Source organism: Bemisia tabaci, chromosome 1, assembly GCF_918797505.1.
Source record: "Bemisia tabaci chromosome 1, PGI_BMITA_v3".
Lineage (NCBI taxonomy): Eukaryota > Metazoa > Arthropoda > Insecta > Hemiptera > Aleyrodidae > Bemisia > Bemisia tabaci.
In genome coordinates, this window is record NC_092793.1 from 88,227,013 (window position 1) to 88,253,531 (window position 26,519).

The 26,519-nt window shown below is 42.2% G+C and overlaps 2 protein-coding genes across 2 annotated transcripts in view; both read left to right on the forward strand.

Annotated features, from left to right (window-relative positions):
• Dhc36C (Dynein heavy chain at 36C) overlaps positions 1–26,519 on the forward strand; it is a 542,513-nt gene that overhangs the window by 13,385 nt on the left and 502,609 nt on the right. The gene's annotated exons all lie outside the window — the stretch shown is intronic.
• On the forward strand, positions 11,740–20,286 carry LOC140226040 (uncharacterized). The gene is made up of 2 exons (XM_072306420.1): positions 11,740–11,878; positions 18,423–20,286. The coding sequence occupies exon 2, from the start codon at positions 19,249–19,251 to the stop codon at positions 20,284–20,286; it is 1,038 nt and encodes a 345-aa protein (XP_072162521.1). The 5' UTR covers positions 11,740–11,878; positions 18,423–19,248.

The following is a 26,519-nucleotide window of genomic DNA, read 5'->3' on the forward strand; positions in this document are numbered from 1 at the left end:
CTTCGAAAGGCTTCTGACCGCCATGCAGGAGCCTACCCTATGATTAGGGCCAGTTTTCACAATGTCGCGCAGTGTCGCTTGCACGTTATGCCTGGGAACGCTAACGAACGCTGGACTATACGAGGGATTTCCGATGCGTATCGGGAACCTTGTGTTTTGGGAATGGATATTGCAATGTTCAGTTTGATGAATTAAAAAATTTTTATTATTTTTTATTGGATATTTACAGTTACAGTTTAAAAACAGTTCGCGTTTAGAAAACGCACTAAAAACGTGAGGGTTGTCAACCACAAACATCGGATCCTTCTCCTTCTCCGAACTTTAAATCTACACTTATGTCATCGAGTTTCCGATTGTTATTTTTCCGGGCCATCCTGATGAAACGGAACTTGCAGTCGGATGAAAGGTACTTGGAGTACAGGTACGGTGCGGAGCAAATGAGCGCCAGTAAACTCAAGATGAATAGAAGAACATCCGTCAAGGTAGAGGGTGCGCATTTGATTTCCGGACAGACAGGGCACATTGTGATGTTTGCTTCGGATGAGTTTTCCACCAGTGAGGATTTCACTCCAACAACAGCAATGATGATGGTGATGAGAATTATTTTATCAATCATGATTTCTTCCTTGCGATACTGAGAAGAGAATGCATACTATTTATACGAAATCCAACTGCTAGACCCGCTCTCCTCTCTCTCTTGTGTATAATACTACGCGAATTGCACTTAACAGTCTACCTATCTTCCAGTCCTCTTCGTCTACTTTCTTGTACCCCTGCTTTAGGAAGTAAATTATTTCGTGCTCGTCTGCGACACGTTCTAGGAGAAGGCAAAATCTTTCCGTTATCTCAACTAAGCCGTAACACCCGACGGGATCGGAAGTGTCTATTGAGCTGAGTTTAAGATGGTGGAATAACTTGTCAGGAAAAAGGAGTCGGGCAAACTTGTTCAAAAGCTCTGCTCGTATTCCTGTAAATTTGAAAGTGAGAGCCTCATATACCATATCCAAGGTGTTCATCGCTCTGATCGATTGTGATTTGAGGGTTGGAGCGTCCATACTTGACGAGTTCTTGTTTTGAAATGATCGATCACACTTCCTCGACACTATTTATGGGTGATTTCACGATAACAGGAATAGTTTAAAATATGAAATACCTGAGAAATAAAAGTGCACCAATTTTAACAGGATTTCATTACCTCATTCTAAAGGTATTAAACTTCCTTTTTCCAGCTTTGGCACGCTCTATTTTGATTCAGTGCAAAGTTAAAGTGATTGATAAACAAGCCATTGAATCAGGTATCAGCGCTTCCCGCGGGACTGCTGGAGGTCCACGCAAACATGGCGGCCCTGCCAAATTGTGTCGGTTACTGTAACAGACACAGCGTAACCGACACTCAAAATGTGAGATTAAAGATGATACAAAAGATGAAACTTGGCAATTCTTGAGTTATGAGGTGGAATTAATGCTGCCTTAAAAGTTTTCTAGACTTTGGGAGACTTCGTTTTAGTTTAATACTATTAAATTGAGGTTTTTGCGTAGTGAGGAATTAGTGCTACACACGTAAAAATCACTGGTTTTCATAATAATTTAAGTTTTCATTGTAAAAAAAACTGACTTTATCAGTAATGGTTTTGTCAAGAAGACTTCAGCAAACAATTTGATGGCAGTTTTGAAACTCCTGACTCCATCTGGCGAGATAAACACTGCCACTTAATACAACTGCAAAAATTTGTTGCCAAATGTGGCGACATCTCTTTCTTATGACTTTTCTCGCTCAATAATAAACATTTCAGTTCAAACTGGCAATTTTCTTGAACACTAGAGTCTCTTTTCAGCAAATATTGCCAAAGAGTTCATGATCAGTACTGATATGTTACCGCAAATTGCTCTTTTGCTTCAAAATCGGGGTTGGCGACGCGTAAACCGACCGGACATTTTCGGCCTTTAAAGTCTCATATTATTAAATATAATAATAATTCATCATATTTTTTAGCCATGAATAGGTTCAGGGACATCATTCCTATTGATTAATTAATTTGGTTTTCAATCGTTTTGCCCTATGTCGTTCAGAACCCACGGCGACACGACTATGCCTATTATCGTGAAATCACCCTTATACGTTCCCCGACTCGCATTGATAATTTTCCCACTTGTATGAAAGCGTAGTTTTATATTGCGACTACAAATTAGGACTCAAGTACACTTGAGAAAATTTAGCACTCAGACAGACTCGAGTGGGCGTTATCGAGGTAGAGGCACTTAAGTGGTGGATAACAATGATGCAACTTTCTCGCCTCTTGCATCAGCTACTCGAACCACTCTGGCTGATGCAACTTTCTCGCCTCTTGCATCAGCTACTCGAACCACACTGGCTGATGCAACATTCTCGCCTCTTGCAAGTGAATGTTGCATCAGCCAGTGTGCGATTCGACTCTTATAAAAAGTCAAGCGCAGTAGGTAGGGGGAAATCATTATGTCTTCGCCTTCGTGGATAATAGTTTCACCGCCAGCGTCCCCGGTGTTCAGTGCTAACGTAACCGACCTAATCGAGTTGGACAAATTATGACGACATAGTTTGTCCGAGTGAAACCGAGTTTGGTGATTATCAAATACTACTATATTTACTCCGTGGTAAATTATAACTCTACATAAAAGTGTAATTTATGTTACGACTTATGACGACATAGTTTGTCCGAGTGAAACCGAGTTTGGTGATTATCAAATACTACTATATTTACTCCGCGGTAAATTATAACTCTACATAAAAGTGTAATTTATGTTACGACTTATGACTTCACAGTTTACCCGAGTGAAACCGAGTTTGGTGATTAACAAATACTACTATATTTACTTTGAGGTAAATCATGAGTCTACAGTTTCTTTCCGCTCGGTGAGGAAACTAAATATTTTTACCTCCGCGTAGAAAACTCGTCAGTCTCACTTTTGATGATATTGGAAACCCTCGAGCTTATAATAGTATTCACTCTGAAATCTTTTCAGAGAACAGAATCTTACAAACGAGAAAATAGTGTTGATTTTCTGTTCTGACGAAATCAGAAAATCTCGAGCTTATAATAGTATAAAACTTTGAGCTTAAAATAGTATTCACTTGTTCGCTCTGAAATCTTTTCAGTGAACAGAATCTAGCAAACGTAAAGAAAGTGCAAGTTTTCTTTTCTGACCGACTCGGAAGACTTTGAGCTTAAAATAGTATCTTTATCATGGCTGCTCAAGAACAGAATGTTGAAACTTTCATCCAATGTGATATTTGTGATGAATTTTATAAACAAGGCGAAAAGCATGAACATGGTGCCGAACAAATTAAGAAGGAGGAGGGTATTAACGATGAAACGTATATTAAACAGGAGCTCATCCAATGTAATATTTGTGATGAATTTTATAGACAAGGTGAAAAGCACGAACATGGTGCCGAACAAATTAAGAAGGAGGAGGGTATCAACGATGAAACGCACATTAAACAGGAGCACAACGCGCTCATCCATTGTGATCTTTGTGATGAGTTTTATGCGGAGGGAGAGAATCATGAGCAATCTCCCGAACATATTGAAAAGATGTCCACCTCATCACCTACCGATGACAACAACGATCAAGAATATTGTGACACGTGCAAGATCTCATACCATAAAAGAGAAAAACATGAAGAATCTGCAAGTCACATAAGAAATTTGTTCGAGATGAAAGTACCGATTGTTCAAGTTGAGACTGCTTGTCAAAGCAGGTTGAAAACATTTTTCATCACAAACTTCACAGCCAGAGAATTCCTCATAGATGAGTACCTCCTATCGGCTAAAGACCTCATAATTAAAAAAATAAAAGAAGAACTCACCGGCGAGGCATTGAAGGTTAATATACTAGTTTACGCCGAGTACGAGAAAGCTGACGATAAGGACAAGGAAGGAATGCAGTTGAAAAAGTTTAAGACTAAAAAACGAAGCTATTTTCGCGTCAACGGATCTGGACGAGTATTATGAAAAGTTCAGGGCCAAGATCAATAAAGAGTCATTCGATTTTCACATGAACGGATCCGGGTGGGTGCTGAAGAAGATACAGGGTATGGAGCTACGTATCAACCGCTATTACGCGTTACATCGAGGAGGAACGTACGTTAAGCTGCCATTTTCGACGAAGCATGTTGTCAATGTAAATAACGGTGCATTCAACGATTGTTTCCTGTACGCAATGTTGGGAAAGTTCCTCCCAAGGGATGCGAAGGATAAACAACGTCCGGAAAAATATTTAAATCTGTTCGATCGTTACGATTTCTCGGACGTTCGATTACCCACGAGCATAGATGACATTATCAAATTCGAGAAAAGGAACAACGTATCGGTTTCGGTATTTGGCCTCCGTGAGAATTTGGTGTCCAACAAGAAAAATTATACAGTTTACCCAATTAAAGTTGCCGACCCGGAAAGAGAGGACCACACCGACCTACTATGTCTCTCAACCCCCGTACCTTTAAGTTACCATTATTGCTGGATCAGTAACTTTGAACAACTTGTACGAAAACAGTTGACAAAATGTAAACGTCGCATCTACATCTGCAAGAAATGCTTTACGTACAAGTACTCGATGGAGGAATTGAATCAACATAAAGTTCTTTGCTCTTTGGTAAGCAAAGACGCATTCCTAGCTTCATTTCCAGACGAGCGATACCTCAAATTCGAAAATCACCACAAGGAAATAAAACATAATTATGTAATTTATGCAGACTTTGAAGCCTACTTGGAACAAATTCATGGTGACTCGGAGCATCCAGCGTCTGCGTATAGGCGGCACATCTCAAATTCTTACGCTTACCTCCTCGTCACGGAGGATCCCGAATTTAAAATGACGGAACCGAAACTGTACCGTGGCGAAGAGGCACATATCAAATTTCTGGACGATATAATCACTCTCGTAGGAAGAATCAGTGAGAGTTACAATGACAAAGAGAGTAAAATAATCATGACACACGAAGACCGGGCCACATTTGAAGCGGAAAATAGGTGTGGACATTGTGAGGTGGATTTCTCACAACCAGGTATCGTAAAGGTAAGGGATCATGACCATCAAAAGAGAGCGGGAGGGAAAACAAGGTCCAATTATCGAAAAGCCTTATGTTCAAATTGCAATCTTATTTTCCGACATGAGAAATGTGTTAGAGTCGTCCTGCACAATGGTAGCAGGTATGATTTCCACGAGGTAGTGCTGGCTCTGAACAAATATCCTCATCGCGTCGAAATAATACCACACACGGAGGAAAATTACATCAGTATGACGGTCCATCTGGGAAACAGGTTTTCGATCAAGTTCATCGACTCGTTCCGATTCCTCCCCGCATCGTTGGATAAACTGGTTCAGACGATCCCGCGCGAATCTTTCGTTCGCACGAGGAAACTCACTCGCACAGACAATGAGTTCGACATGGTTTGTCGGAAAGCTCCGTTCCCGTACGATTACGTTGACAATCCGGCCAAGCTGAACGAGACGCGTCCACCACCGCGAGAGGCTTTCTTCAACACCCTGACTCAAACGGACATCTCTGAAGAAGAATACGAACGGTTTCTCCAAGTTTGGCAAACTTTCAATTTCCGTAATCTCGGCGAGTATTCAGATTTCTACTTGCGACTCGATGTGTGCCTCCTCAGCGATGTGTTTGAGGAGTTCCGACTTTTCGGAATAAAAAATTATAGTTTGGACTGTGCCAATTACCTGACGCTACCCGGTTTCGCTTTCGACGCCTTCCTAAAAATAACTAATGTGAAAATTCAACTCTTCAATGATATGGATATGGTATTCATGATTATGAGCTCGATCCGAGGTGGGATAACACAGGTGGTGAAACGGCACGCTCTCGCAAACAATCCTTTGATACCGGATCAGTTTGATCCTAAAAAACCAGTGAACTATATACAATACTTGGATGTGACGGCACTTTACGCACACACCATGAGAAAGCATCTGCCCTACGATAACTACACTTGGGTCCCGGAAGGAGAAGAGTTGCTAACTCTGGCGAAAACTATAATCAACCATCCCGACGACGCTCCTTTCGGGTACATACTCGATGTAGATATTGAATATCCAGAACACCTCCACGACCTGCACAAGGACCTTCCGTTCTTGTGCAAGAACGAAATACCACCATCGGGAGCGGGGAAATGAACGAAACTATTGACGACTCTAGCTAATAAAAACAACTATGTTATCCACTATGTAATGTTGAAAGAAGCGCTTGGTCAAGGATTAAAACTCCTGCGCGTCAACCGGGCCATCAAATTCCGTCAGGCTCCTTTCTTGGCACCCTTCATCGAGCTGAACGCCCGGTTGAGACGGGACGCTACGAATCCGTTCCACCAAACGCTCCTGAAACTGTGCAGCAACGCTTGCTACGGAAAATTTATCGAGAACCCGTTGAAGCGAAAGAATATTAAATTGGGTACAAACAGCAGACAGATATTGAAAGCCATCTCACGGGTCGATTTCGTAGATCGCACGATTTTCGCAGAAGAATTGGTAGCAATCCATTTACGGAGAACAGAGGTCGTCATAGACAGACCAATGATTGTTGGTTTTTCAATCTTAGATCTGAGTAAAGTACACATGTATCAATTCCACTATAATCACATGCTTAAGAAGTACAATCCCGACCAAGTTCAACTTCTCTATATGGATACGGACTCGTTCATTTACGAGTTGACTACACCGAACGTCTACGATGATATGATGTCAGATCTACACTTGTACGACACCTCCAACTTCCCAGAAGGTCATCAATGTCGCAGCGCGACAAACCGTAAAGTAATGGGTAGTTTTAAGGATGAAACGGGTGGAATACCCATTGCTGAGTTTGTCGCGCTGCGACCCAAGATGTATGCGTATCGTTTTAGCGACGGGGAAACAGAGAAAAGGGCAAAAGGGATATCAACACCAGTGGTAAGATCGCTAAACTTTGCCAATTTTCTCACAGTATTAAAAGATCCTGAATCGAGAATGACCGCCTCGATGCGCAGGATCGGGGCGCGGAAACACCAACTATACTCCTTCGAAACTACAAAAAGAACCCTCTCCGGCTTAGACGATAAACGTTGTATTTTAGAAGACGGTGTTAGCACTGTTCCTTGGGGTCATCGTGACAACAAAGATCCTTGCATGGTGGATGAAAGTTGCGGAGCCGAGACCGAGTTGAGAAAAATCCTCGCTGTTAAACAACTTCGTATAAATAGTATAGATAATTCTGGAGAACCGTCAGTTAAGAAACCTCGAATTTGAAAATAGGAACATCCTCGCTGTTAAACAACCTCGTATAAATAGTATAAATAATTCTGCTGGAGAACCGTCAGTTAAGAAACCTCGAATTTGAAAATAGTAAAAGTGCAACTAACGGAACGAACAAATGATGGCTTGTCTCGATGTACAAGGTTTTTGGAGCCAAGGAAATTTCATCGTCAAAGAGTTTGGTCTTGTGGACATGAAGTGTACTCAAACTGAACTCTATTTATTCAAACCTCCGTTCCCGAGCAGCATGTTGAGCGCTAAAGACGTTGTGACAAACAACTGGTTAACACGCAATTATCATCACTTGGAATGGGAAAGCGGGTTTCTCGAGTACGATGAATTCACTTCAAAAATGAATAGCATCGGGAACCGCTACGATGTACTTTATGTTAAAGGTGAACAAAAACGAAATTTCATCAGTAGTTTCGTGCCGGACAAATGTATCGTTGTAAATTTGGATACTAAAGATTGTCCGTCCTTGCGACTATTGGCTCGTTGGTCGACAGCATATACGTGTCCTTTAGTACATCCATTCTGCGCAATGTCGAACGCATTCCGATTGTGTATGTGGATGTCGGCATCTTATTATCGTGATTATTTCACAGATGAAATCATGCAATGGCAGGAGAAGATTATAGTGGCAGACGAACAAAGGAATCACCCCGATAATAATAAAGGAGTAGTAGATGGAAAGTCAGATTGAACGAACCGAAATATTGCGGACGAAAAGTGAAATCATCCGTGCTTAATATAGCAGACAAATTGTCGAATCAACCCGACTTAATATATATAAATAGCACACGAAAAGTGGAATCATTCGCAGACGAATTATCGAAGCGAAATATAGCAGTCGAAAAGTATCCGTGCTTAATATAGCAAACAACTTGTTTCACTCGAAATATTATAGCGCACGAAAATTGGAATCATTTGTACCTTGAAAGAACTGACGACATGGAAGTTTTCAACAATTCAATCTTGATCGTCAACGCTAAAGAGCTGACTGTAAGCGCCCGCTACAAGATGAACAAACTCATCAAAATACCAACCAAGTACGGGATCACCGTTGCCGCCGATATCATCTTCGAGAATCATCATCGTCTCCTCTTCCTACCTTCGCACATTACGAACCGTTTGACGGACGATGCAATTCAGGATATCAACGCTGGATCCTTCGATCTCATCTACGAAGGCCCGATCGGAAGAACATATAAATTCGCACTCGTTCCAAACGTTGCAGCTTGATTTATATTGTATGTCATGTTTGTATTCTTTTGTAAATGATGTAATGTTTGAAAAAAAAAAAAAAAATAAAATAAAATAAAAAAAAAAAATGAAAAAATAAACATGTTATTTTTTTTTTTTAAATTTTTGCTTAAGATCAATCCAATTGCCTCACGGTTCCGTGCAGTAGTTCGTACGAATACTTCACAGGAGTGATCAGAATCACTTGGGCTGTAGTGTTGGCCGGGAAATTCTCTTTTACCACAACGGTCAACGTGATATCCACCGGAGCTGTTTTTAGATCTTCACCTTGAACGCATTTGATGACAAAAATCGCGCGATCTTTGAAATTTTCAAACAACATAGCTGGCTCGCAGAGTTTCTCACCTTTCCAGTAGTCTCTCATAAAATCGGTGTAGTTCAGGTAGGCGTGATTATAATCCATAGTCGGGAAATCGTAGATCGTATCAACTTGAGGAAACCGACGCTCACCGATTTGAACGCTGACCGAGCGCACATTTACATGGTCGAAACGAGAGGAATCCTTCAGGTGATTGTCCCGTCGATCCGTTTGAAATACCAACACCACGAATTTGGGCTTGTGCCTGCTGGTTGTTCTTACGCTCCATTTGAACGTCTTGGTCGGAAAAATCCCGGGATGTCGTGCGATTCCCAATTCATGTAACCGAAACTCATCTTGTCGTTCTTCTTCATCTTGAGCAAGATTTGTTTTTCCAGTTCCAACGTGAATTTGACGACGGGAATCTCCCAATAGATTTCGATTATTTTAAATTTAATGGTGTAACCGTCCGCGGTCGCCGCGTCGGTGATATAATATGCGTTCTTATCCGTACCACTGCGCACTAGGATCAACTCTTGCGAGCATCTGACTAGAACGTCTTTGAAATGTACTGCGAATCCGCTGAGTGAAGACAACGGAACGACGGCGCACTGAGTTTCATCCAACGTTGTCATATCCCATTCGGCCCATGAAGAAGAGATGTCACAAAACCCGGCAGTTGCGAGTCCCGCGGTTTCCGCTCTAGTGTATGTGAGATAATTTTTCACGGTCGATGTCACTCCGACACACTGCATGCTATCGATTTCCGTCCCGTTCACTTTGTACTGCATACGGTCGAACAAGTGCAGGGGATAATTGTTAGCCCACTTGACTTTAGGTTTCGCAGCATCTGCGGCGGCTCCAGGATTTTTCTCGAGTTTCACTTCTAAACGCATGAAGATCCTCGAATCTTGAGGCACGGTGATCAGACCGTGGGTATCGGGGGTGAACCGGATCGAATCGTTGTTTCCACGCCGTTCGTCGACCGGACCGAAACGGATGTATTCGTATTCGATGATCTCTTGTCGCCAAGCTTCCATCTTGTTCTTATTTCGGATTTTTCACCACGAATCCGAGTTGTGTGAGAGCCCTCTTGGAATATTCGCTCAAAGTTTTCCTCTGCTGCTGCTGCTGTTGCTGACAACTAGTCCGTGGATTATCAATACTATTATATGCGAGAGAATTTAGGAACGTATCGTCGTTCTGGATCCTTCGTTTACCCATAAGTTACTGGTCTCACGTGCAGTCGAACTGTCACTTCTTCACCACCGAAATTGATCGCTCTTCCTTGTTGGTCTACTATATTAACGAGCAAACGTTGGATCTTATCACCCAAGACGGGGTAGTAATGAATCGTCGACGGTTGCTCTACCATTTTGAATCCTGGTTCGATATCGGGAGCAAACGCATAAATGTGATGTCCGCGCACCCCGTTCACGTATCCACCGTCGGCGATGCTGCATTCGATGCATATCATGTTTACGGGCGAGATGTTGACGCGATAGTCAGCTTCGTGCCATTCGTCCGGTGCCAAGAGACGCTTTCCGAATCCGAGCACCTTACGTAAAGTGCCGGGTCTGCGGAAATCGATCCAGTACTTGGATTTGATGCTTACTTTAAGCGTAGCGTTGTTCGCTTTGAGTTTGATAGCTTCCGCTCCGCCAAGATCTCCCTGCAAGTATTCTTGTATACCCTCGATCTCGTAGGCTCCGATCGGGAACGAAATTGCCGAGTAATTCTCTTCAGGGCTCTCGGAGTAGAAAAGCAGTCTGTTCGTTATATCGATGTTCGGGATGGAATAATAAGTTACAAAACCCGTCAGACCGATCTCGCAAGGTCCGAACAACTCGAGAGGTCTAGGCAGTGCAAACTCGAGAACGTTGCTCCTCCCCGTCAACATGAACGTGTGACATCTTTTCTGAGTTTCCATATTCGGGTTTCGAGAATACTATATATTCCTGGTTTGTACGAGCCATTCTAAACATCGTTTCCCGCAGACGCTCGAGTTGAAATTTTGTTCGCTATCATAATTGTATCCTATTGTCGTCATCGTTGAGCTACCGCGTGAGCGTAAAATGTATCGCGTAATTTCAACGGGTGGTGGTAGATCACCGAAGCTGTCGTAGTACAATGCGTTACCGCACTTTGAAATCCGGTATGCTGTCCAATGTGTACCGGCTCCATCGCTTCGGTCCAGATTGATGATACCGCACTCGGGACGTTTGGGTTTCTTGGTCGCCAATTCATCGATCATGAACACACCGCGGAAATGCGGGATTCGTAATTGTTCTGTCGCAGCGATCCTCAACTCAACATCCGTCATCGCTCGGCGCGGTAGCTCACGGATCAGTTTAAATTCTTTCGGTAAGGTCTCAAGTAAAGTCCGTAACCTTTACGGTACGGTCGCAAGTACAATCCTTCACCGAGGTGTACGTTCTTCTTCAAAGATCCGTCGATGACCGTCTTGATCATTTTCGCTACCGGTGTGATTGTTCGCGCGGCTAGACCGATACTCGTCAGAAGATTCTTGACTCCGGCACCCGTCTTCGGGATAGCCAAGATTCGCTCCGCCGGTTTCTTCTTCGACGCTCCGGCACCCATCTTTGGGAGAGCCAAGATTCGTTCGATCGACCGCTCCACCGGTTTCGTCTTCTTCTTCGACGCTCTCTTCTTCTTCTTCTTAGGTTTCGGTTTTTTCGCTGCCACCGTCTTGTTTAGTCCCATTCCGAGTTTGGCTTTGAGTTTCATAGCGTTCGTTACGGCGTATGCTGCCGCTCTTTCACCCAACGATGAGTCGGACGCTTTCACACGTTCCCAAGCTCTGTCGGCAAGTATGAGATCGGCTTTGTTCCTCTCGGTGGTGTCTTTGGTCTTACTGTAAGCGATGTCGTGGGACTTGCAAGCTTCGTCGAGCGGATTTATACCCGGATCTCCGCGTTTCAATCGTTCTGCGAGGCGAGTGCCCGGTCCGCAGTACCTGTAGTCGCCCGGTAAGTGTAGTTCGAACGGTAGTGAATTTATCAACGAGTTTAACAGGTTGGCAACAGCGCGTCGAGTTGGCCAAACCTACGTTCTGCTTCGGTCTGCGAAAATCGTGTTTTTTAGCCCAAACAAGAACCTTTTTCTTTTTTAAAAGTGGAATAGTGTGTTTGTGAAGAACTTTTGAACCGTTGTGCGTGTGTTTTTCCGCTCTATCACCCCTTTTTAGGGGTGAAACTCCAGTTTTTCCAAAGCCTAAGAGGTTATGTAAGCACGTATGTATGGTGATTTTGTGTTTGTGTGCGTGTTTAAGTGCCGAATGATTGCCAGTTCTCACGAAACTCTTTCAATTTTTGGTCCGGCGCGCATGCGCATTATGAAGTAAACTTGGCAAACATAGAACTCTAATCAAACTTTAGTACCAATCAATTTTGTCGTTTTATCGGACCTTTGCCGATTTCACACTGTTGCCCTCAAAAGTGTTAATCACGTCTTTTGGACTTAGTCTTTCTCAGGAAAGCGCTATCAGATTTTGATAGCACAACGGAAGAAGACACGAACCTTTCTGTGACGCACTCAAATCGACTCATCGCAGCGATGACGAAAAAATGCACGCAGCACAGAGTGGTCCACTGCAGTACTTGTAAATGCTTAATGCATCAAGTCACGGACTGCTTGGATCAGGAATGTTGCGACACACGCTTGCACCTCATTTATTTGGAACATGCAACAAACTCTGGAACCACGGATCAAACAGAAAATAAATCAAAGGATAATGGAAATACGGACAAAACACGGAAAACTGAGGAAGAAAAAATCGAAACGGCCATGAAAGAAAACTTGGAAGCAATGGAGATCATACGGAACATGATATGCGATCTGGACAACGATAACAGTACTAAGGAACTAAAAATCGGAAAGAAAACCTTTAATAAAGGAAACGAGACAAGGAGAAATCTGATGAAATCAATGGAATACAGGAAAGAATACACGAAAACACTTAAGGAAGAACTGGACAGAATAAGGAATAAAACTGGAATTGGAGAACAACCGGAAAAGAGAACAATCCCACAATTAAACGAACATGATGCTGACAATGAGATGGAAATCGAAATAACAAATGAGCTCAAGAGAAGAAGACAGGAAATTTTGGACATATCTTTCGACGAGTTATGCGGTGATGACGACTCAGTCTTTGAAAACAAACCTAAAAGTTTAAAAAGATTGAGATCCTCAACGCCAAAAGGCTCCAGAAACGAGATAGGAAAACAAAGAATTTCAAGAGAAAATTCACCAATTTTAAACACCAGAAACAGAAGAAACTCCCTTCCAGCGAACACTAAGAACACCAAGGAAAACAAAGAAGTACAAAAAGATACTAACATGGAAGATTTATTGAACACCTTTATGCAGAAATTCGCAGAACAAGGAGAGTTAATAGGGAAATTACAAAAGGAAAACGAGAGAAACTTTAAGAAACTCGGAGAGGAAAACTCGAAAATGATAAAGGACTTAGTTTCAAAAATGGAAAACATAAAAGCGACTCCAATTAAAGCACCGGAAATAGAAAAATTAGAGAAGGAACTTAAAGAAAGCAAGGAAGAACTCAAAAAACTCAGGACGGAAAACGGAAAACTCACAAAATCAACGAACGACCTCAAAGAAGAAATCAAGAAACTCAATAAAAGCATCGAAAAATCCACCGAATTGCAAAAAGAAGAAAATAAGAAGACATTGGAAAAATTGGAGAAAATAGACAAGAATATGATCACAGGAAAAACAGCGGAAAAAATCATAAAGGAAACAAAAAGCAAGCAGGAACTCAGAGAACAAAGAGAGAAAAATGAAAAATCCTTGAAGAAAAGTATAATAAACAAGGACACTAACAACATCCATTTCAAGCTCACTGCAGAAAATAGGAAAGGAGAAGAAATAAGTAAAGACTTCAAAGAAATAGCACCCCGGACTCATCAATAACCATTAATAAAACTTATGCAGAATCAATTTCAGTAAACTGCAAAAAAGAACAAGAAGAAGAAGTTAGGAAGATCGCGGAAGAAAAGAAAATCACCCTACAAATCATAAAGCAACCAGGAAATGTCTTCAAAATAACTAATGTGGACGACACTATAGAGAAAGATAAAATCTACAGCCACATTTACAAAAACATCACAGGAACCGCAGATTGGACTGAAGAAAAAGTCAAGGAATCACTCACCGTCTTCGCGGATAGGAAAAGAACGTGGAAAACAGCCAAAGGAGTATCCATGAGCAGATGGATGTTCATCAGAGCTACAAACGGACTGGAAAAAATCTTAGCAACCAAAAATAAAATCAAGATAGGCTTCAGTATCTCCTTCATCTGCCCTACAATAATAGTAACACCATGTGGAAAATGCGGTTCAGTTTTTCACATAACCAAGCAATGTGAGGAAAAGGAACTGTGCTGGTCGTGCGGAAGCACCGATCATAAAAACAAGGACTGCAAAGAAAGAAAAACCCTTAAATGCATAAACTGTACAAGGGAAGGCAAAAAGGAAACTAATCACTCACTAACAGACGAACGAAAATGCATCATCTTTAGGAGAGCAATGGAAAGAGCCAGAAGAAATGCAGGCATCTACGAAAAACCGGAAGAAGAAGATTTTAAAAATACGGAGGGTAGTGTCCGATATCATCGTTATAACTCTCAAGATGATGATATGGAGACTGAAAACCCCCCCTCAGTATGATGAACAGGAATAAAAATTCCTTCAACATTCTTTCAGACGACGCATCAACCTCAGACGATCATTACCAAACAGTTCATCATACGAACAGAAACTTTTTCCAATTCTTACCCCCTTTACACCATCTAATACATGACGAAACACCGGAACCGGAAATTTTAATGGACACTACTAGAATGACATTTTTTGATGAAGACTTCGATAACCTCTCAGAAAATGAAATTCAATATAGTCAAACTGCAGTAGGCCCACCAAACGATCTATCCGTATCTTCAGACAATGAATCCTCATCAACAATTTTCACTCAAAAAGAGTTAAGAAAGAAAATTAAAAAATTAACATTTGATCAGCTCAATCATACAATTGATAACGAAGATGGCACGCGACACTCCGAGACGAGTAACAACGAGATCATATCGGAGATTAAATTCTTCACTAGATTAAACGGAGAGTTAATTCCTCTTAAACTAGACGGAACACAAAGCGTCAATAATCAATTAACGACCAGCCCAGTCACCTCTACACCTGTACCCGCTTTCAATGCCAATCACGGATTTAAAGCCATTCTATGCAATGCAAGAAAAAGGATTATCAGTACGGATACTATAAATAACCTAGCCTCAGTTCACAATGCCGGAATAATACTACTGACAGAACCAAATGCCAGTAAAAGCAAGAGAGAAAATTACTTCACCTCTACCGACGAAAAAGTAGCCATTAAAACAAACAAAAATTTAATTGGATCTACTGATGAATGGACCGAGGAAGGAAATTTCTGTAAATTTAAATGGCAAGAACTAACACTGATTTGCTGCTATCTAAACACCAAAGACGGAGACAATGGCCTAGAAACTTCTCTTTTGAAAATGGAAAAACTACTGAAAGACGCTCAAGGAAAAACTATCATTATGGGTGACTTTAATAGTCGGTCCTCGTGCTGGGGCGATATCCAAACGAATGAAAGAGGAAAACGAGTGGAAGATTGGATGTTGAGTAATAATCTGTATTGTGTGAATGATTCAAATAACTTTGTGCCAACATTTGTAGGTCACAGAGGTAAATCAGTAATAGACTTAATCTTCACCACAGAAGATATTTATGAGAATGTCTCTATGGAAGTTTTAGACAAGGAAAACCTCAGTGATCACAGGGCAATCGTGTTAACCTACAACAAAAACGCAGGGAAAGCAAACTTTATTTCTAATCCTACCGGATGGTTTGTCAATCCTAAGAACTACAACCTATACACTCAAGAGACCCAAAAAAGAATTCAGAATGAAACAGAAGACCTTAACCCGGAATCTTGTAAAAGGATAATCACCGAAGCAGCAAACATCGCCTTTCTCCAAAAAACAACAAAACACAAGAACAAAAATAGTGTATTGGTGGAACAACAGGATTAAAAAGCTATACAAAGACAATGAAAGACTGAGAAGTAAGATAAGTTTCTTTAAAAAGCAAAAAAGACCAACGTCAATTTTGCAACAGAAATTATCAGACAACAGGAAAAACATAGAAGAAGAAATAGCCAAATCCAAAACTAAGAAATGGAAGAAAATGATATCCGATCTCGACCAAGATATATGGGGCACGGGATATAAAGTTACGAGTAAGAAAACTGAAAAGCCCAGCTACGCACGACATGAATACATTGTCTAATGAAGAAACAGTAAAAGTAATAAAAGACTTATTTCCCGTACACCCGGAAACAAACTGGGAACAAGATAACACCAAAAATAGAAGACATTCCCGATGTAACAAAAGAAGAAATTCAAGAATCAATGAAAAAACTTAAACCCAAAAAGTCACCTGGGCCAGACTCGATTCCACAAATCCTAGTGAAACTGTTCATCGCAAACAATATTGAAAAAGTAAGAATAATGATAAATAACATGGTCAAAACATCAACCTTTCCGCCCGAATGGAAAAAGGCGAGATTAACCCTGATAGACAAACCAAAAAAGAACAAAACAGATAAAAAGAAGTTCAGGCCTATATGCATATTAAATGCTTTTTCTAAAGTATTAGAATATGTCATACAGGAAAGACTGGTAAAAACGGTGAAACTATCGGATAGGCAGTATGGGTTTCGTAAAGGCAGATCAACGATACATGCGGTTAAAAGACTAGTTGAAATTTATGAAAAAAATAGACAAGTGCCTTATAACAAGAGAAACATGCTTTGTTTAATTGGTATTGACGTAAAAAATGCGTTCAATTGCTTACGATGGACAGATGTGATTAAAGAACTTGAAAATCAGAAAGTTCCAGAATACCTAGTCGCCCTGATGCAAAGTTATTTAGAGGAAAGATATGTTGAATCAGGAGAGTTGATCTTTAAAGTTACATCCGGAAGTTTTCAAGGAAGTATAATCGGACCGCTTCTCTGGAACATCGTGTACGACCCCATCATAAGAAGTAAGACGGATCCGCATGCCGAAAAACTGGCATATGCGGACGATATGCTAGAAATTTTGTTAACACACAACAGAGTTACTCTCCTGAGAGACAGCGAGAAGATTACATCTCAATTAAACAAGGAATTAAAAAAGCGTGATCTTACCATGGAATGCAGCAAAACTGAAGCGTTGATACTTGAAGGCAAAAAGAAGGACACGGAAAATGCGGAGATATCTGTAGATGGACAGATCATGAAGGTTGGGACATCGCTGAGATACCTTGGCTTTTTCTTTAACAAGGGTCTCAGCATGTCCCACCATCTGAGAACTGTATGTGAAAAGGCCAAGAGAGTGACTGGACATTTCAGGTCGATACTACCCAATGTAGACGGTCCAAGTTTCATGAAGAGGAAGCTAATCGTCCACGCCATTCTGTCCATTCTGTGGTACGGGGTGGAAATATGGTCGAATACCTGCAACAAGAAAACACACATCAAACTAATCACCAAGACCATAAGACCACTGAAACGAGGACTAGCCTGTGCTTACAGGACGGTCAGTAATAACGTCTTAGATGTGATAACGGACCTTCCCCCCACTGACCTGCTTATAGAAAAGAAGATAAGAACAATGAGAAAAGAAGAGGATAAAACAGAACTGGAAGTGGATATCAACAAGAGATGGAATGACAGATGGACTAGCCAGGGAAACCAAGACGACAGATGGCTCCACAGACTTCTCCCCAGCCTTCAGCCTTGGATAGAGCGCGAGCATGGCGAGACGGACTTCTTTTTGTCTCAGTTTCTGTCTGGCCATGGCTCATTCAACAGCTTTCTTTTTAAACTTAAATTGGTCCCCTCCCCTCTTTGCGACCTATGCCTGTCTGCCGAGGATACGCCGGAACATGCGTTCTTCGGCTGCGGCACTATTGTGGGTCGTAAGCTTGACTTGGAAGCGGAGCTTGGTACTGTTGCCAACCCCGAGAACATTTTGCTGCTTATGATAGAATCTAAAGATAATTGGAACTTAATCAAAAAATACATAACTGACATCATAAAGAGGAAAATCAAAAGCAGTAAAAAACCCCCAACACACAGTAGTGTTGCAGCCGGAGGAATATCCCCTAGGGATGGTTCCGGCGTCATCCGGGCAGACATGCAGCCGTGAGTTTGGTTTAGTTGGTCGGCTCGACCTCGGTCCCCGATCTCCCTAGCCAGCTCCTGATCAGAGCCTTTTTCTAAATTCTAGAGCCAAAACCAACATATGATAGTTTAACCGACTAGATGACCATCTGGCCGAAACCCACCCCATGTTGGGGTGGTAGTGCGAAACGGATGGGAATCGAAATCCCCGACTTTGGTTTACCACAGCCGGTGGAGCAAGTAGCTTAAATTGTCATATCTTCGAGAAGATTCGCCACTTTTTCTCCCGGAAGAACTACAAAAAAAAAAAAAAAAAAAACGAGTTTAACAGTCCACGTCCTCGATTGGTTTTGCTGCAAGTTGATGTTCTTCTCGGTGACATACTCTGACGAAAATCTCCATACTATTTATACGGAGAAGTAAAAAAAATAACTGTCCGATAAAATAGGGAACGAATACGATGCGACTCGTCAAGCAAAGAAAGTCACTGCGAGTCCGGAACCTCGACAAACGGAAGAAGCAAAATGAAAACCGACGACAACGACGACGACACAGTGAACTGTTACCGAACAGTATCCGTTGCATTGTCGTTGGACCGTCCAACTGCGGTAAAACAAACGTGATGGTTTGCTTGCTACAACATCCGAACGGATTGAAGTTCCGCAACGTGTACTTGTACTCCAAGACACCGTTCCAACCAAAGTACGAAGAACTGCGTCAGATATTCGACGGAATCGACGGTCTCGGATACAACGTCTATTCGGACACGGCCGAGATTGTTCCACCAAACGATGCCGCATCAGACTCGGTCTTCATTTTCGATGATGTCGCTTGTGACAAACAAAATGCGATGCGGGAATATTTCAGTATGGGAAGACACAGCTCGGTCGACAGTTTCTACTTGTGTCAAACGTATTCTCGCATACCGAAACAATTGATTCGCGATAACGCTAACCTGCTCGTAGTTTTCAAACAGGACAATACAAACTTGCGACACATCTACGACGATCACGTCAACACAGATTTCACGTTCGAAGATTTCAGACACATCTGCTCGGTGTGCTGGCAGGACAAGTACGGGTTTTTAGTCATCGATAAAGATAGTAATAAGAACGAGGGAAGGTACCGGAAAGGTTTCGATACTTTTATTGAACAAGATGGATAACTTATCGTTGTCGACGATCGCTCAGAAATACGGTAGTATCGATAAAATCCGTCAAGATATCAAACGGAAGTTAAATACCATTCGCACCGGAGAGGCGGACGCTCAGGTGACGTTGAAGAAAGTTTTCAAACCGTTGACAGATCCGCTCGCAGCGTTGCAGAAAACTGTGTCGTCGTCGTCAACTCCCGCACTTGTCGCTGCTCCTCAGGAAAAGAAAACCAAGATCGAAGCTTCAAAATCGGAAACGAAAGATGGAACAACGTTTGTTGATAGTTTATTTGCTTCGTTCGGATCACCGAAAAATATAAACAACGATGATGATGACGATTCAAAGGAGGATGATGATGATGATGACGATGATGAATCGTTCCAAGATGCAACGGGTAAAGAACAAACAACGAGTCGCACTGAAGACGACGACGTCGATTCTCGAAACACAATCACTGCCCCGCACGTACAGTTCTACTTGGACGATCTGGAGAAACAACCGAAACAATCCGATACCACGTATGGTGTGCGGAAAGCAATCAACGGAAACTATCTTATCGGAAACCGAACCATAAGTTTCGATTCGGACGGACGACTAATCTTGGACGGTGGCGATGAGGTGTTCGAACCGACACCCGGGTTCTTGGAGCTCATTTTCAAGAAACATCCGCGTAATTACACAGCAGATGATCGTGCTAATTTCCAACGAGTAGTTACGCTCACCAATGCGCATTGGAGGAATCATCATCCACACGGTAGACCCAACTCGAACCGCAGTCAAAAATACCGCGATCTCATCAAACCTTTGTTCGCTACATCTACTCCGAGATCAACGAGGAAGTCATCGCGTAAAAAATTGAAGAAAGGCTCCGGTATGAAAATTCACCGTGCGAAACGGGAACTCGTCTATTGGGACGATCCGAACGAATTGGTCCAACGTCTCGTTTTACTTGTAGCTTCGAAACAAGCTGGTCACACCGATCACGATCGTGAAATTCTGAGTATCGTCGAAGAGCTTCGCGAAGCGGATTACATCCACTAAATATAGGTTCCGCACAAAAATGAGTCACACCGACCGGTTTGGAAGATCGAAAGGGACTTACGTTCGCAACACGAAGCAAGGTCTCAAAGGTGACGGTTTCTTACTGGATCCCGACGGAAATTATCTCGTATCCAACAAACGGATCCGACAACTGCAAGATCCCGAAGAGGATACCGACGCCGTGAACAAACAATGGACAGACTCGAGGTGGACGGAAGCTATGAATTTAGCACAGCTTTGTTTGGAGAGAATGGAAGAATACAAAAGTATCGCGCAACGACTCGAGACGAAATTATCACGACTGGAAAATAGAATCAGTCAATTAGAGGTTGTGAATCGAATGAAAGGAAAATAGTGTTGCGATGAGTCACACGGACGGTTTTGGCCGATCGAAATTCCGCCGCGGTCCAAAAGGTGACGGATTCTCACTGGATTCCGACGGAAATTATATCGTATCGAACAAACGGATTCGTCAAGTGCAAGATCCCGAAAGCGATGAGGATGCGGTGAACAAACAATGGTCCGAACGGAAGTGGAAGGAAGCCATGAAATTAGCTCAACACTGTCTGGAGCGTATCCACCAACTTCAGCAATCTTACAATCGTCTGGTTAAAATAGTAGCAACGAAACAGCATTTGAATCGAGAGAGCGGACGACGTCGACGGTAATTATCATGTCGGCAGAAAAACGTGGGATCGTCGAGGAGCTACATAAACCTGCACGACGAAACTATCCGCGTCGTAAAGTACGGATTCTCGGATTGTTCGATTTATGGCAAGCCGATCTCGTCGAGATGCAACCGTACGCCTCGGTCAACAAAGGATACAGATATCTCCTCACCGTCATCGACGCGTGCTCGAAAAAGGCGTGGGCCGAACCGCTCAAATCGAAAACGGCCACGGATGTCACTTTTGCTCTGCAACGCGTTCTCAAAGCGGCCGGAAAGTCACCGAAACATTTACAAGTCGACATGGGCTCGGAATTCTACAACTCCAAATGTCAGGCATTGATGAAGCGTCACCATATCAATATGTACAGCTCGTTCTCGACAACCAAAGCCTCCATTGTGGAGCGATTCAACCGAACGCTCAAAACGAAGATGTGGAAAGAGTTCAGCGCGCAAGGATCGTACAAGTGGGTAGATCTATTACCGAAACTCATCCGTGAATATAACGGGAGCGTTCATCGCACAATCGGGATGAAACCAATCGATGTCACCGAAAAGGATGTACCGATGATCCTGCAAAAGCTTCGTGGACCGCCGCTGAGTAAAAATGAAAAGAGACGTCTGGCCAGACGAAAACTGAATGTCGGTGATCACGTCCGGATCTCGAGACTCAAAGCCATGTTCGAGAAAGGATACACACCGAATTGGAGCACGGAAATTTTCAAGATTGTCAGCGTCAATCCCACCGTTCCGATCACGTACGATCTGAAAGACGCACACGATACGATCATCAAAGGAAAATTTTACCGCGAAGAACTCCAACCCACCAACTATAAAGATACGTTCCTGGTGGAGAAAATTCTGCGTCGCAAGAAAAACCAGGTCTTCGTTAAATGGTTGGGTCTGGACGCGAGTCATAATAGTTGGATCGATAGTAAGGATTTCGTATAAATAATATGCGACGTGTTTGCGTTTTCTAAACGTGTTTGCGTTTTTTAAACGTGTTTGCGTTTTCGAAACGTGTTTGCGTTTTTTAAACGTGTTTGCGTTTTCGAAACGTGTTTGCGTTTTTTAAACGTGTTTGCGTTTTCAAAACGCGAACTGTTTGAAACTGTAAATATCCAATAAAAAAATTTTTTGATTCGTCAAACGGAACATTGCAATATCCATTCCAAGCGCACAATAGTACACAATTTGAAATTACCGAATCAGACCCTAATCTACAGTATCTGATACCGACCCATACTGCAAGATACGGTCTCTCGAAACCGAAAAATTTTACAAGTCCGAAAATCCGAATTTTTTTGCACAATCTGGCAACACTGTACGGAAAAATCAACTAATTTCTTGCCCCATCTGGCAACACTGTAAAATGAAATGTTGCAAAATTTCACCAATAAATAAATCATTTATTTACATGCACCACGCGGCAACGCTGCTGCGCCATCTTGAAAAATACACCATTGCATAACCCGAAAAATGAAGGGGCATTCATACACGATTGCATAACCCGCATATTGAAGGGGCAATATGCAATACTTTCTTTTTACAGCGTTGCCATATTGAACAATAATCCCTATACAACGCTGTAATTTAATTCATATTTTTCTGCACAATCATGCAACGCTGTTGGATAATTTACTGCGCTAAAATCCTCATTTTCATACTACTGACGATGAAGAAAAACGTGAAAAGAGTAGAAGGATCGTTTATGGTGAACAATGACACACAAACAGCGAGCACAGCGAATCCGCAACCAGACGTCTCAAAAACTATAGAAGAAATCATCGTCAGGAAGCTGCAAGAATTAGGCATCAAATCCGGTGGAAAACCTGAAGAAAAATCTGTCAATGCCATCAGCAACAACACAGGACGCGACGAACGCGCAGCCAGAAATAGGAGCCGGGACAGAAACATTCGTCAGTATGACGATAAGCGAGACAGGTACAGGAGTAGTAGCAGAGACCGGGAGGACAAGTACCGATACGGCGACGAGTACCGTAACAGAAGAAACGGATCAAATAGCAGGGATTATGAGCGGAGAAATCGAGACTTCTCAAGAGACAGAAATCAAGACTTTTCAAGAGACAGAGAATATCAGCAAAGATCAAGGCAAGATAGAAGCTACAGCCCATGGAGACAACGTAGGGATGAATATTCCAGAAGTCACAGCAGAGACAGATATCCGTCAAATTCGCGTAGGAATGATTACTACTCAGGACGATCAAGACGGGACAACTACGACGACCGACGCTCATACTACAACCGAGAAGAGAGCCCAGAACATGGAAGCTGGCGGCGATCCGGCGATCGAAGATCCTCAGATAGATACAGGAATTGGCGGGACAGATCAAGCACGCCGGGAAGAAGAAACAGCAGCAGAAGTCCAGGTGGTAAAATCATATGTCCGTACTGTGGAAGAGTAGGCCATCCAGAATCCACATGTTTCAAAAAAGCCTACGACAGGGAGCAAGACCAAAAAAACTAGCGTACACTCGGCAAAAGGGTCGATGGAACCGGGTGGAATCACAAAAGACCCAACACGCAGCGGAAAGGAACAAGTCAGTGACATGGGGAGAAATAAGAGAATACAGGCCAGAAAGCAGGTCACCAGAGCAGCCCGATAAAAAGGACATCATGAACGTGGGCCTCAGCTCCGGTTTACTAATTCAGGGAAAAACAGGTAACAAAAAGATTAACATCCTTTTAGACACGGGCGCTAGCTTATGTTTGGCAACACCGCAAATTGCGGAAAAAATCGAACCGTTATCAACAAATCTAAAACTCTACGGTGCAGATCAAAAGGAAATCCCTACGCTCGGAACAACAGAAATAATCGTGGAGCTTGAGAAAAATGTCAAAATTCCAGTAACAGCTTACGTAGTGGACAATTTACAGTATGACTTGCTTCTCGGAAATTCATTCAACTTAAAGTACAAAACGAAAATCGATTTAAATACTCAAACTGTAAGCATGGATGTAGACGGAAAACAGATTGTAGAAAAGTCATTTGTTTATGCAAATGTACTAGCTTCGCATCTAAAAGTGGCAAACATACAGAACGCAACTCCATTGAAAGTGCATGCAATATTAAACGGACGGGAAACCAACATCTGCATCGATACAGGCTCATGTGCAAACATCCTGCATAAGGCTTTTGTCGGAAAAAATAAAATCACACCAGTAAACATCGCGCTATCAACGGCCAACAATTCTGACCTAAAAATTCTAGGAGAAGCAGATTTTGAACTGGTAATAAACGGCATCGTCCTCAGAGATACAGCCCTGGTCGCGGAAAATATTTCCCACCCATTACTTGCGGGAAATTATTTCTATCAAGAACACATCGAAGTAATAGACTTCGAGGAAAACCAAGTTGAATTCAAAAACTCAGACAAGGTAGCAAAAGTCACAGCAAAAACGACCTGTCACATGTGCGCTGAAATCAACTCGGATAAAATGCAAGAATCATATGAGCAAGAAAACCGGGACAAAACAAGCATGCAAGAGGAGTTTCAGCGATTACAGCACCTTGGCCAAAAAGATGAAGAAGACCAGAAAACGCTAAGAGTAACAATAAAGAAGGACATCACGCTACGGCCTTTCACACAAGTGAGCGTAAAATGCAAAATGAAAGGACAGCGGAAATTTGAATTTGGACTCTTCAATCTGACGGAGGGTGCAGCAAATACCAAGAAACTTCACTGTACTACAAGCGTTGTGGACATGAACCATATCATAAAAATAAAACTGATCAACACGAGCCAAAAACCAGTCAAGTTCTTCAAAGATTACAAAGTTGGAACGGTGCAGCCGATAGAAGTAACGTATGAAAAATTGAGCGAGGAAGAAAAGCAAGAAGAAAATAATGATCAAGAAAAATCCGAAATTAACATGATAGATCTCGCGGATAGTCGCTTAAAAGAAATCCAGATTAGTGACACCTCAACTCAAAGTCAAAAAGCAAAAGTAATGCAACTCATTCTGAAATACGAGGAAATATTTGCATGGTCGGATACAAAATTTGAGGCGGGAAAAGCAAACTATCCGCCACAGAAAATCGAATTACAAGACGAGACACCAGTACACAGAGCACCATACAGAACGGGGCATCAACAACGAAAAATGATAAAAGAATACATCGAAAAACTTTTGAGGGAGAACGTGATCAAACCATCCACCTCCGCGTATAGTAGCCCGTTGATTTTAGTAGCAAGAAAGGAACCGGGCGCATATCGGGCGTGTGTTGATTTTCGTCGACTGAACCAGAAAATCAAACCCGAATCGTTCCCAATGCCTCGCGTAGATGATGTGCTTTATTGCCTCACAGGAAGTGCAATTTACAGTAGCTTTGACTTAGAGAGTGGTTACTTTCAAATTCCTCTCGACCAAGAAAGCTCAAAGTATACAAGTTTCAGCAGTTACGATGGACATTATGAATTCAATGTTCTGCCGATGGGATTAAATGTTTCGCCGCTAAGATTCCAGAGAATGGTCACAGAATCATTCAGTTCACTTTTATATCACGCATTATTAGCCTTCTGTGACGATATTCTCCTTTTTTCAGGTGACAATTTCGATGAACACCTCGAAAAACTTGAGAAGTTTTTTCAGTTGGTAAAAGCGGCAAATTTAAAACTGAAACCGAAAAAGGTTAAAATCGGATTCACTGAAATTGATGTCCTAGGTTTCACGGTAAATAAGAACGGCATCAAACCCGACGAAAAGAAAATAAAAGCCATCAAAGAGCTGAAAACGCCCACAAAAGTAAAAGACGTGCGTTCATTCTTGGCGATGGCAGGATTTTACCGAAATCACATACCAAAACTGGCGGAAATAAGCAGTCCACTCATCAACTTAACCAGGAAAAACGTGAAATTCGAATTCGATCGGGAGTGCAAACTCGCGTTTGAAAAAATCAAAACATTGTTGACGTCAGCACCTTTATTAGCACATTATGATCCAGAAAATACAACCTTGGAATTACATTCTGACGCATCAAATCTGGCGATCTCAAGTGTCCTGAATCAAAGGTACAAAAACGGCGACTTAAGACCTCTAGGATACATGTCTAGAGTCTTAAGCTCCCCAGAAAAATCTTGGAGCGTGCCCGAACGAGAACTTTTGGCCATCACTTATGGATTAGACAAATTTCGGCCTTTCTTATGGAATACGAAGTTTAAAATCATCACTGACAGTCAAGGGCTAGTATGTGTCAACAAGATGGAAGTGCCATCCATGAGAATAACGAAACTAGCACTGAAACTATCCGAATTTCAGTTTGAGGTGATCCACAAGAAAGGAAAATACAACGTCGTTCCAGATTACTTAAGCAGATACACAGTCAACAACGTAAACAGCACAAACAATAGCGCAGATATCTCAAAACCGGAAGAAATTAACCCAACAATTAACTTCTCAGAGGAACAGAAAAAGGACAAACAATGGCAGCTGATAATTCAAACCCTCAAAAACCCCAGGGGAGCAACGAAACAACAGCTCAAAAGCCCTCGAGGATTCTATTTGGAAGACGAATTACTATTGAAAAAGGACACTAGAGGAACAA

Bases quoted from the DNA above. Each gene is read 5' to 3' on its own strand.
- LOC140226040 (XM_072306420.1), top strand. From the start codon at position 19,249: ATGGATAACTTATCGTTGTCGACGATCGCTCAGAAATACGGTAGTATC.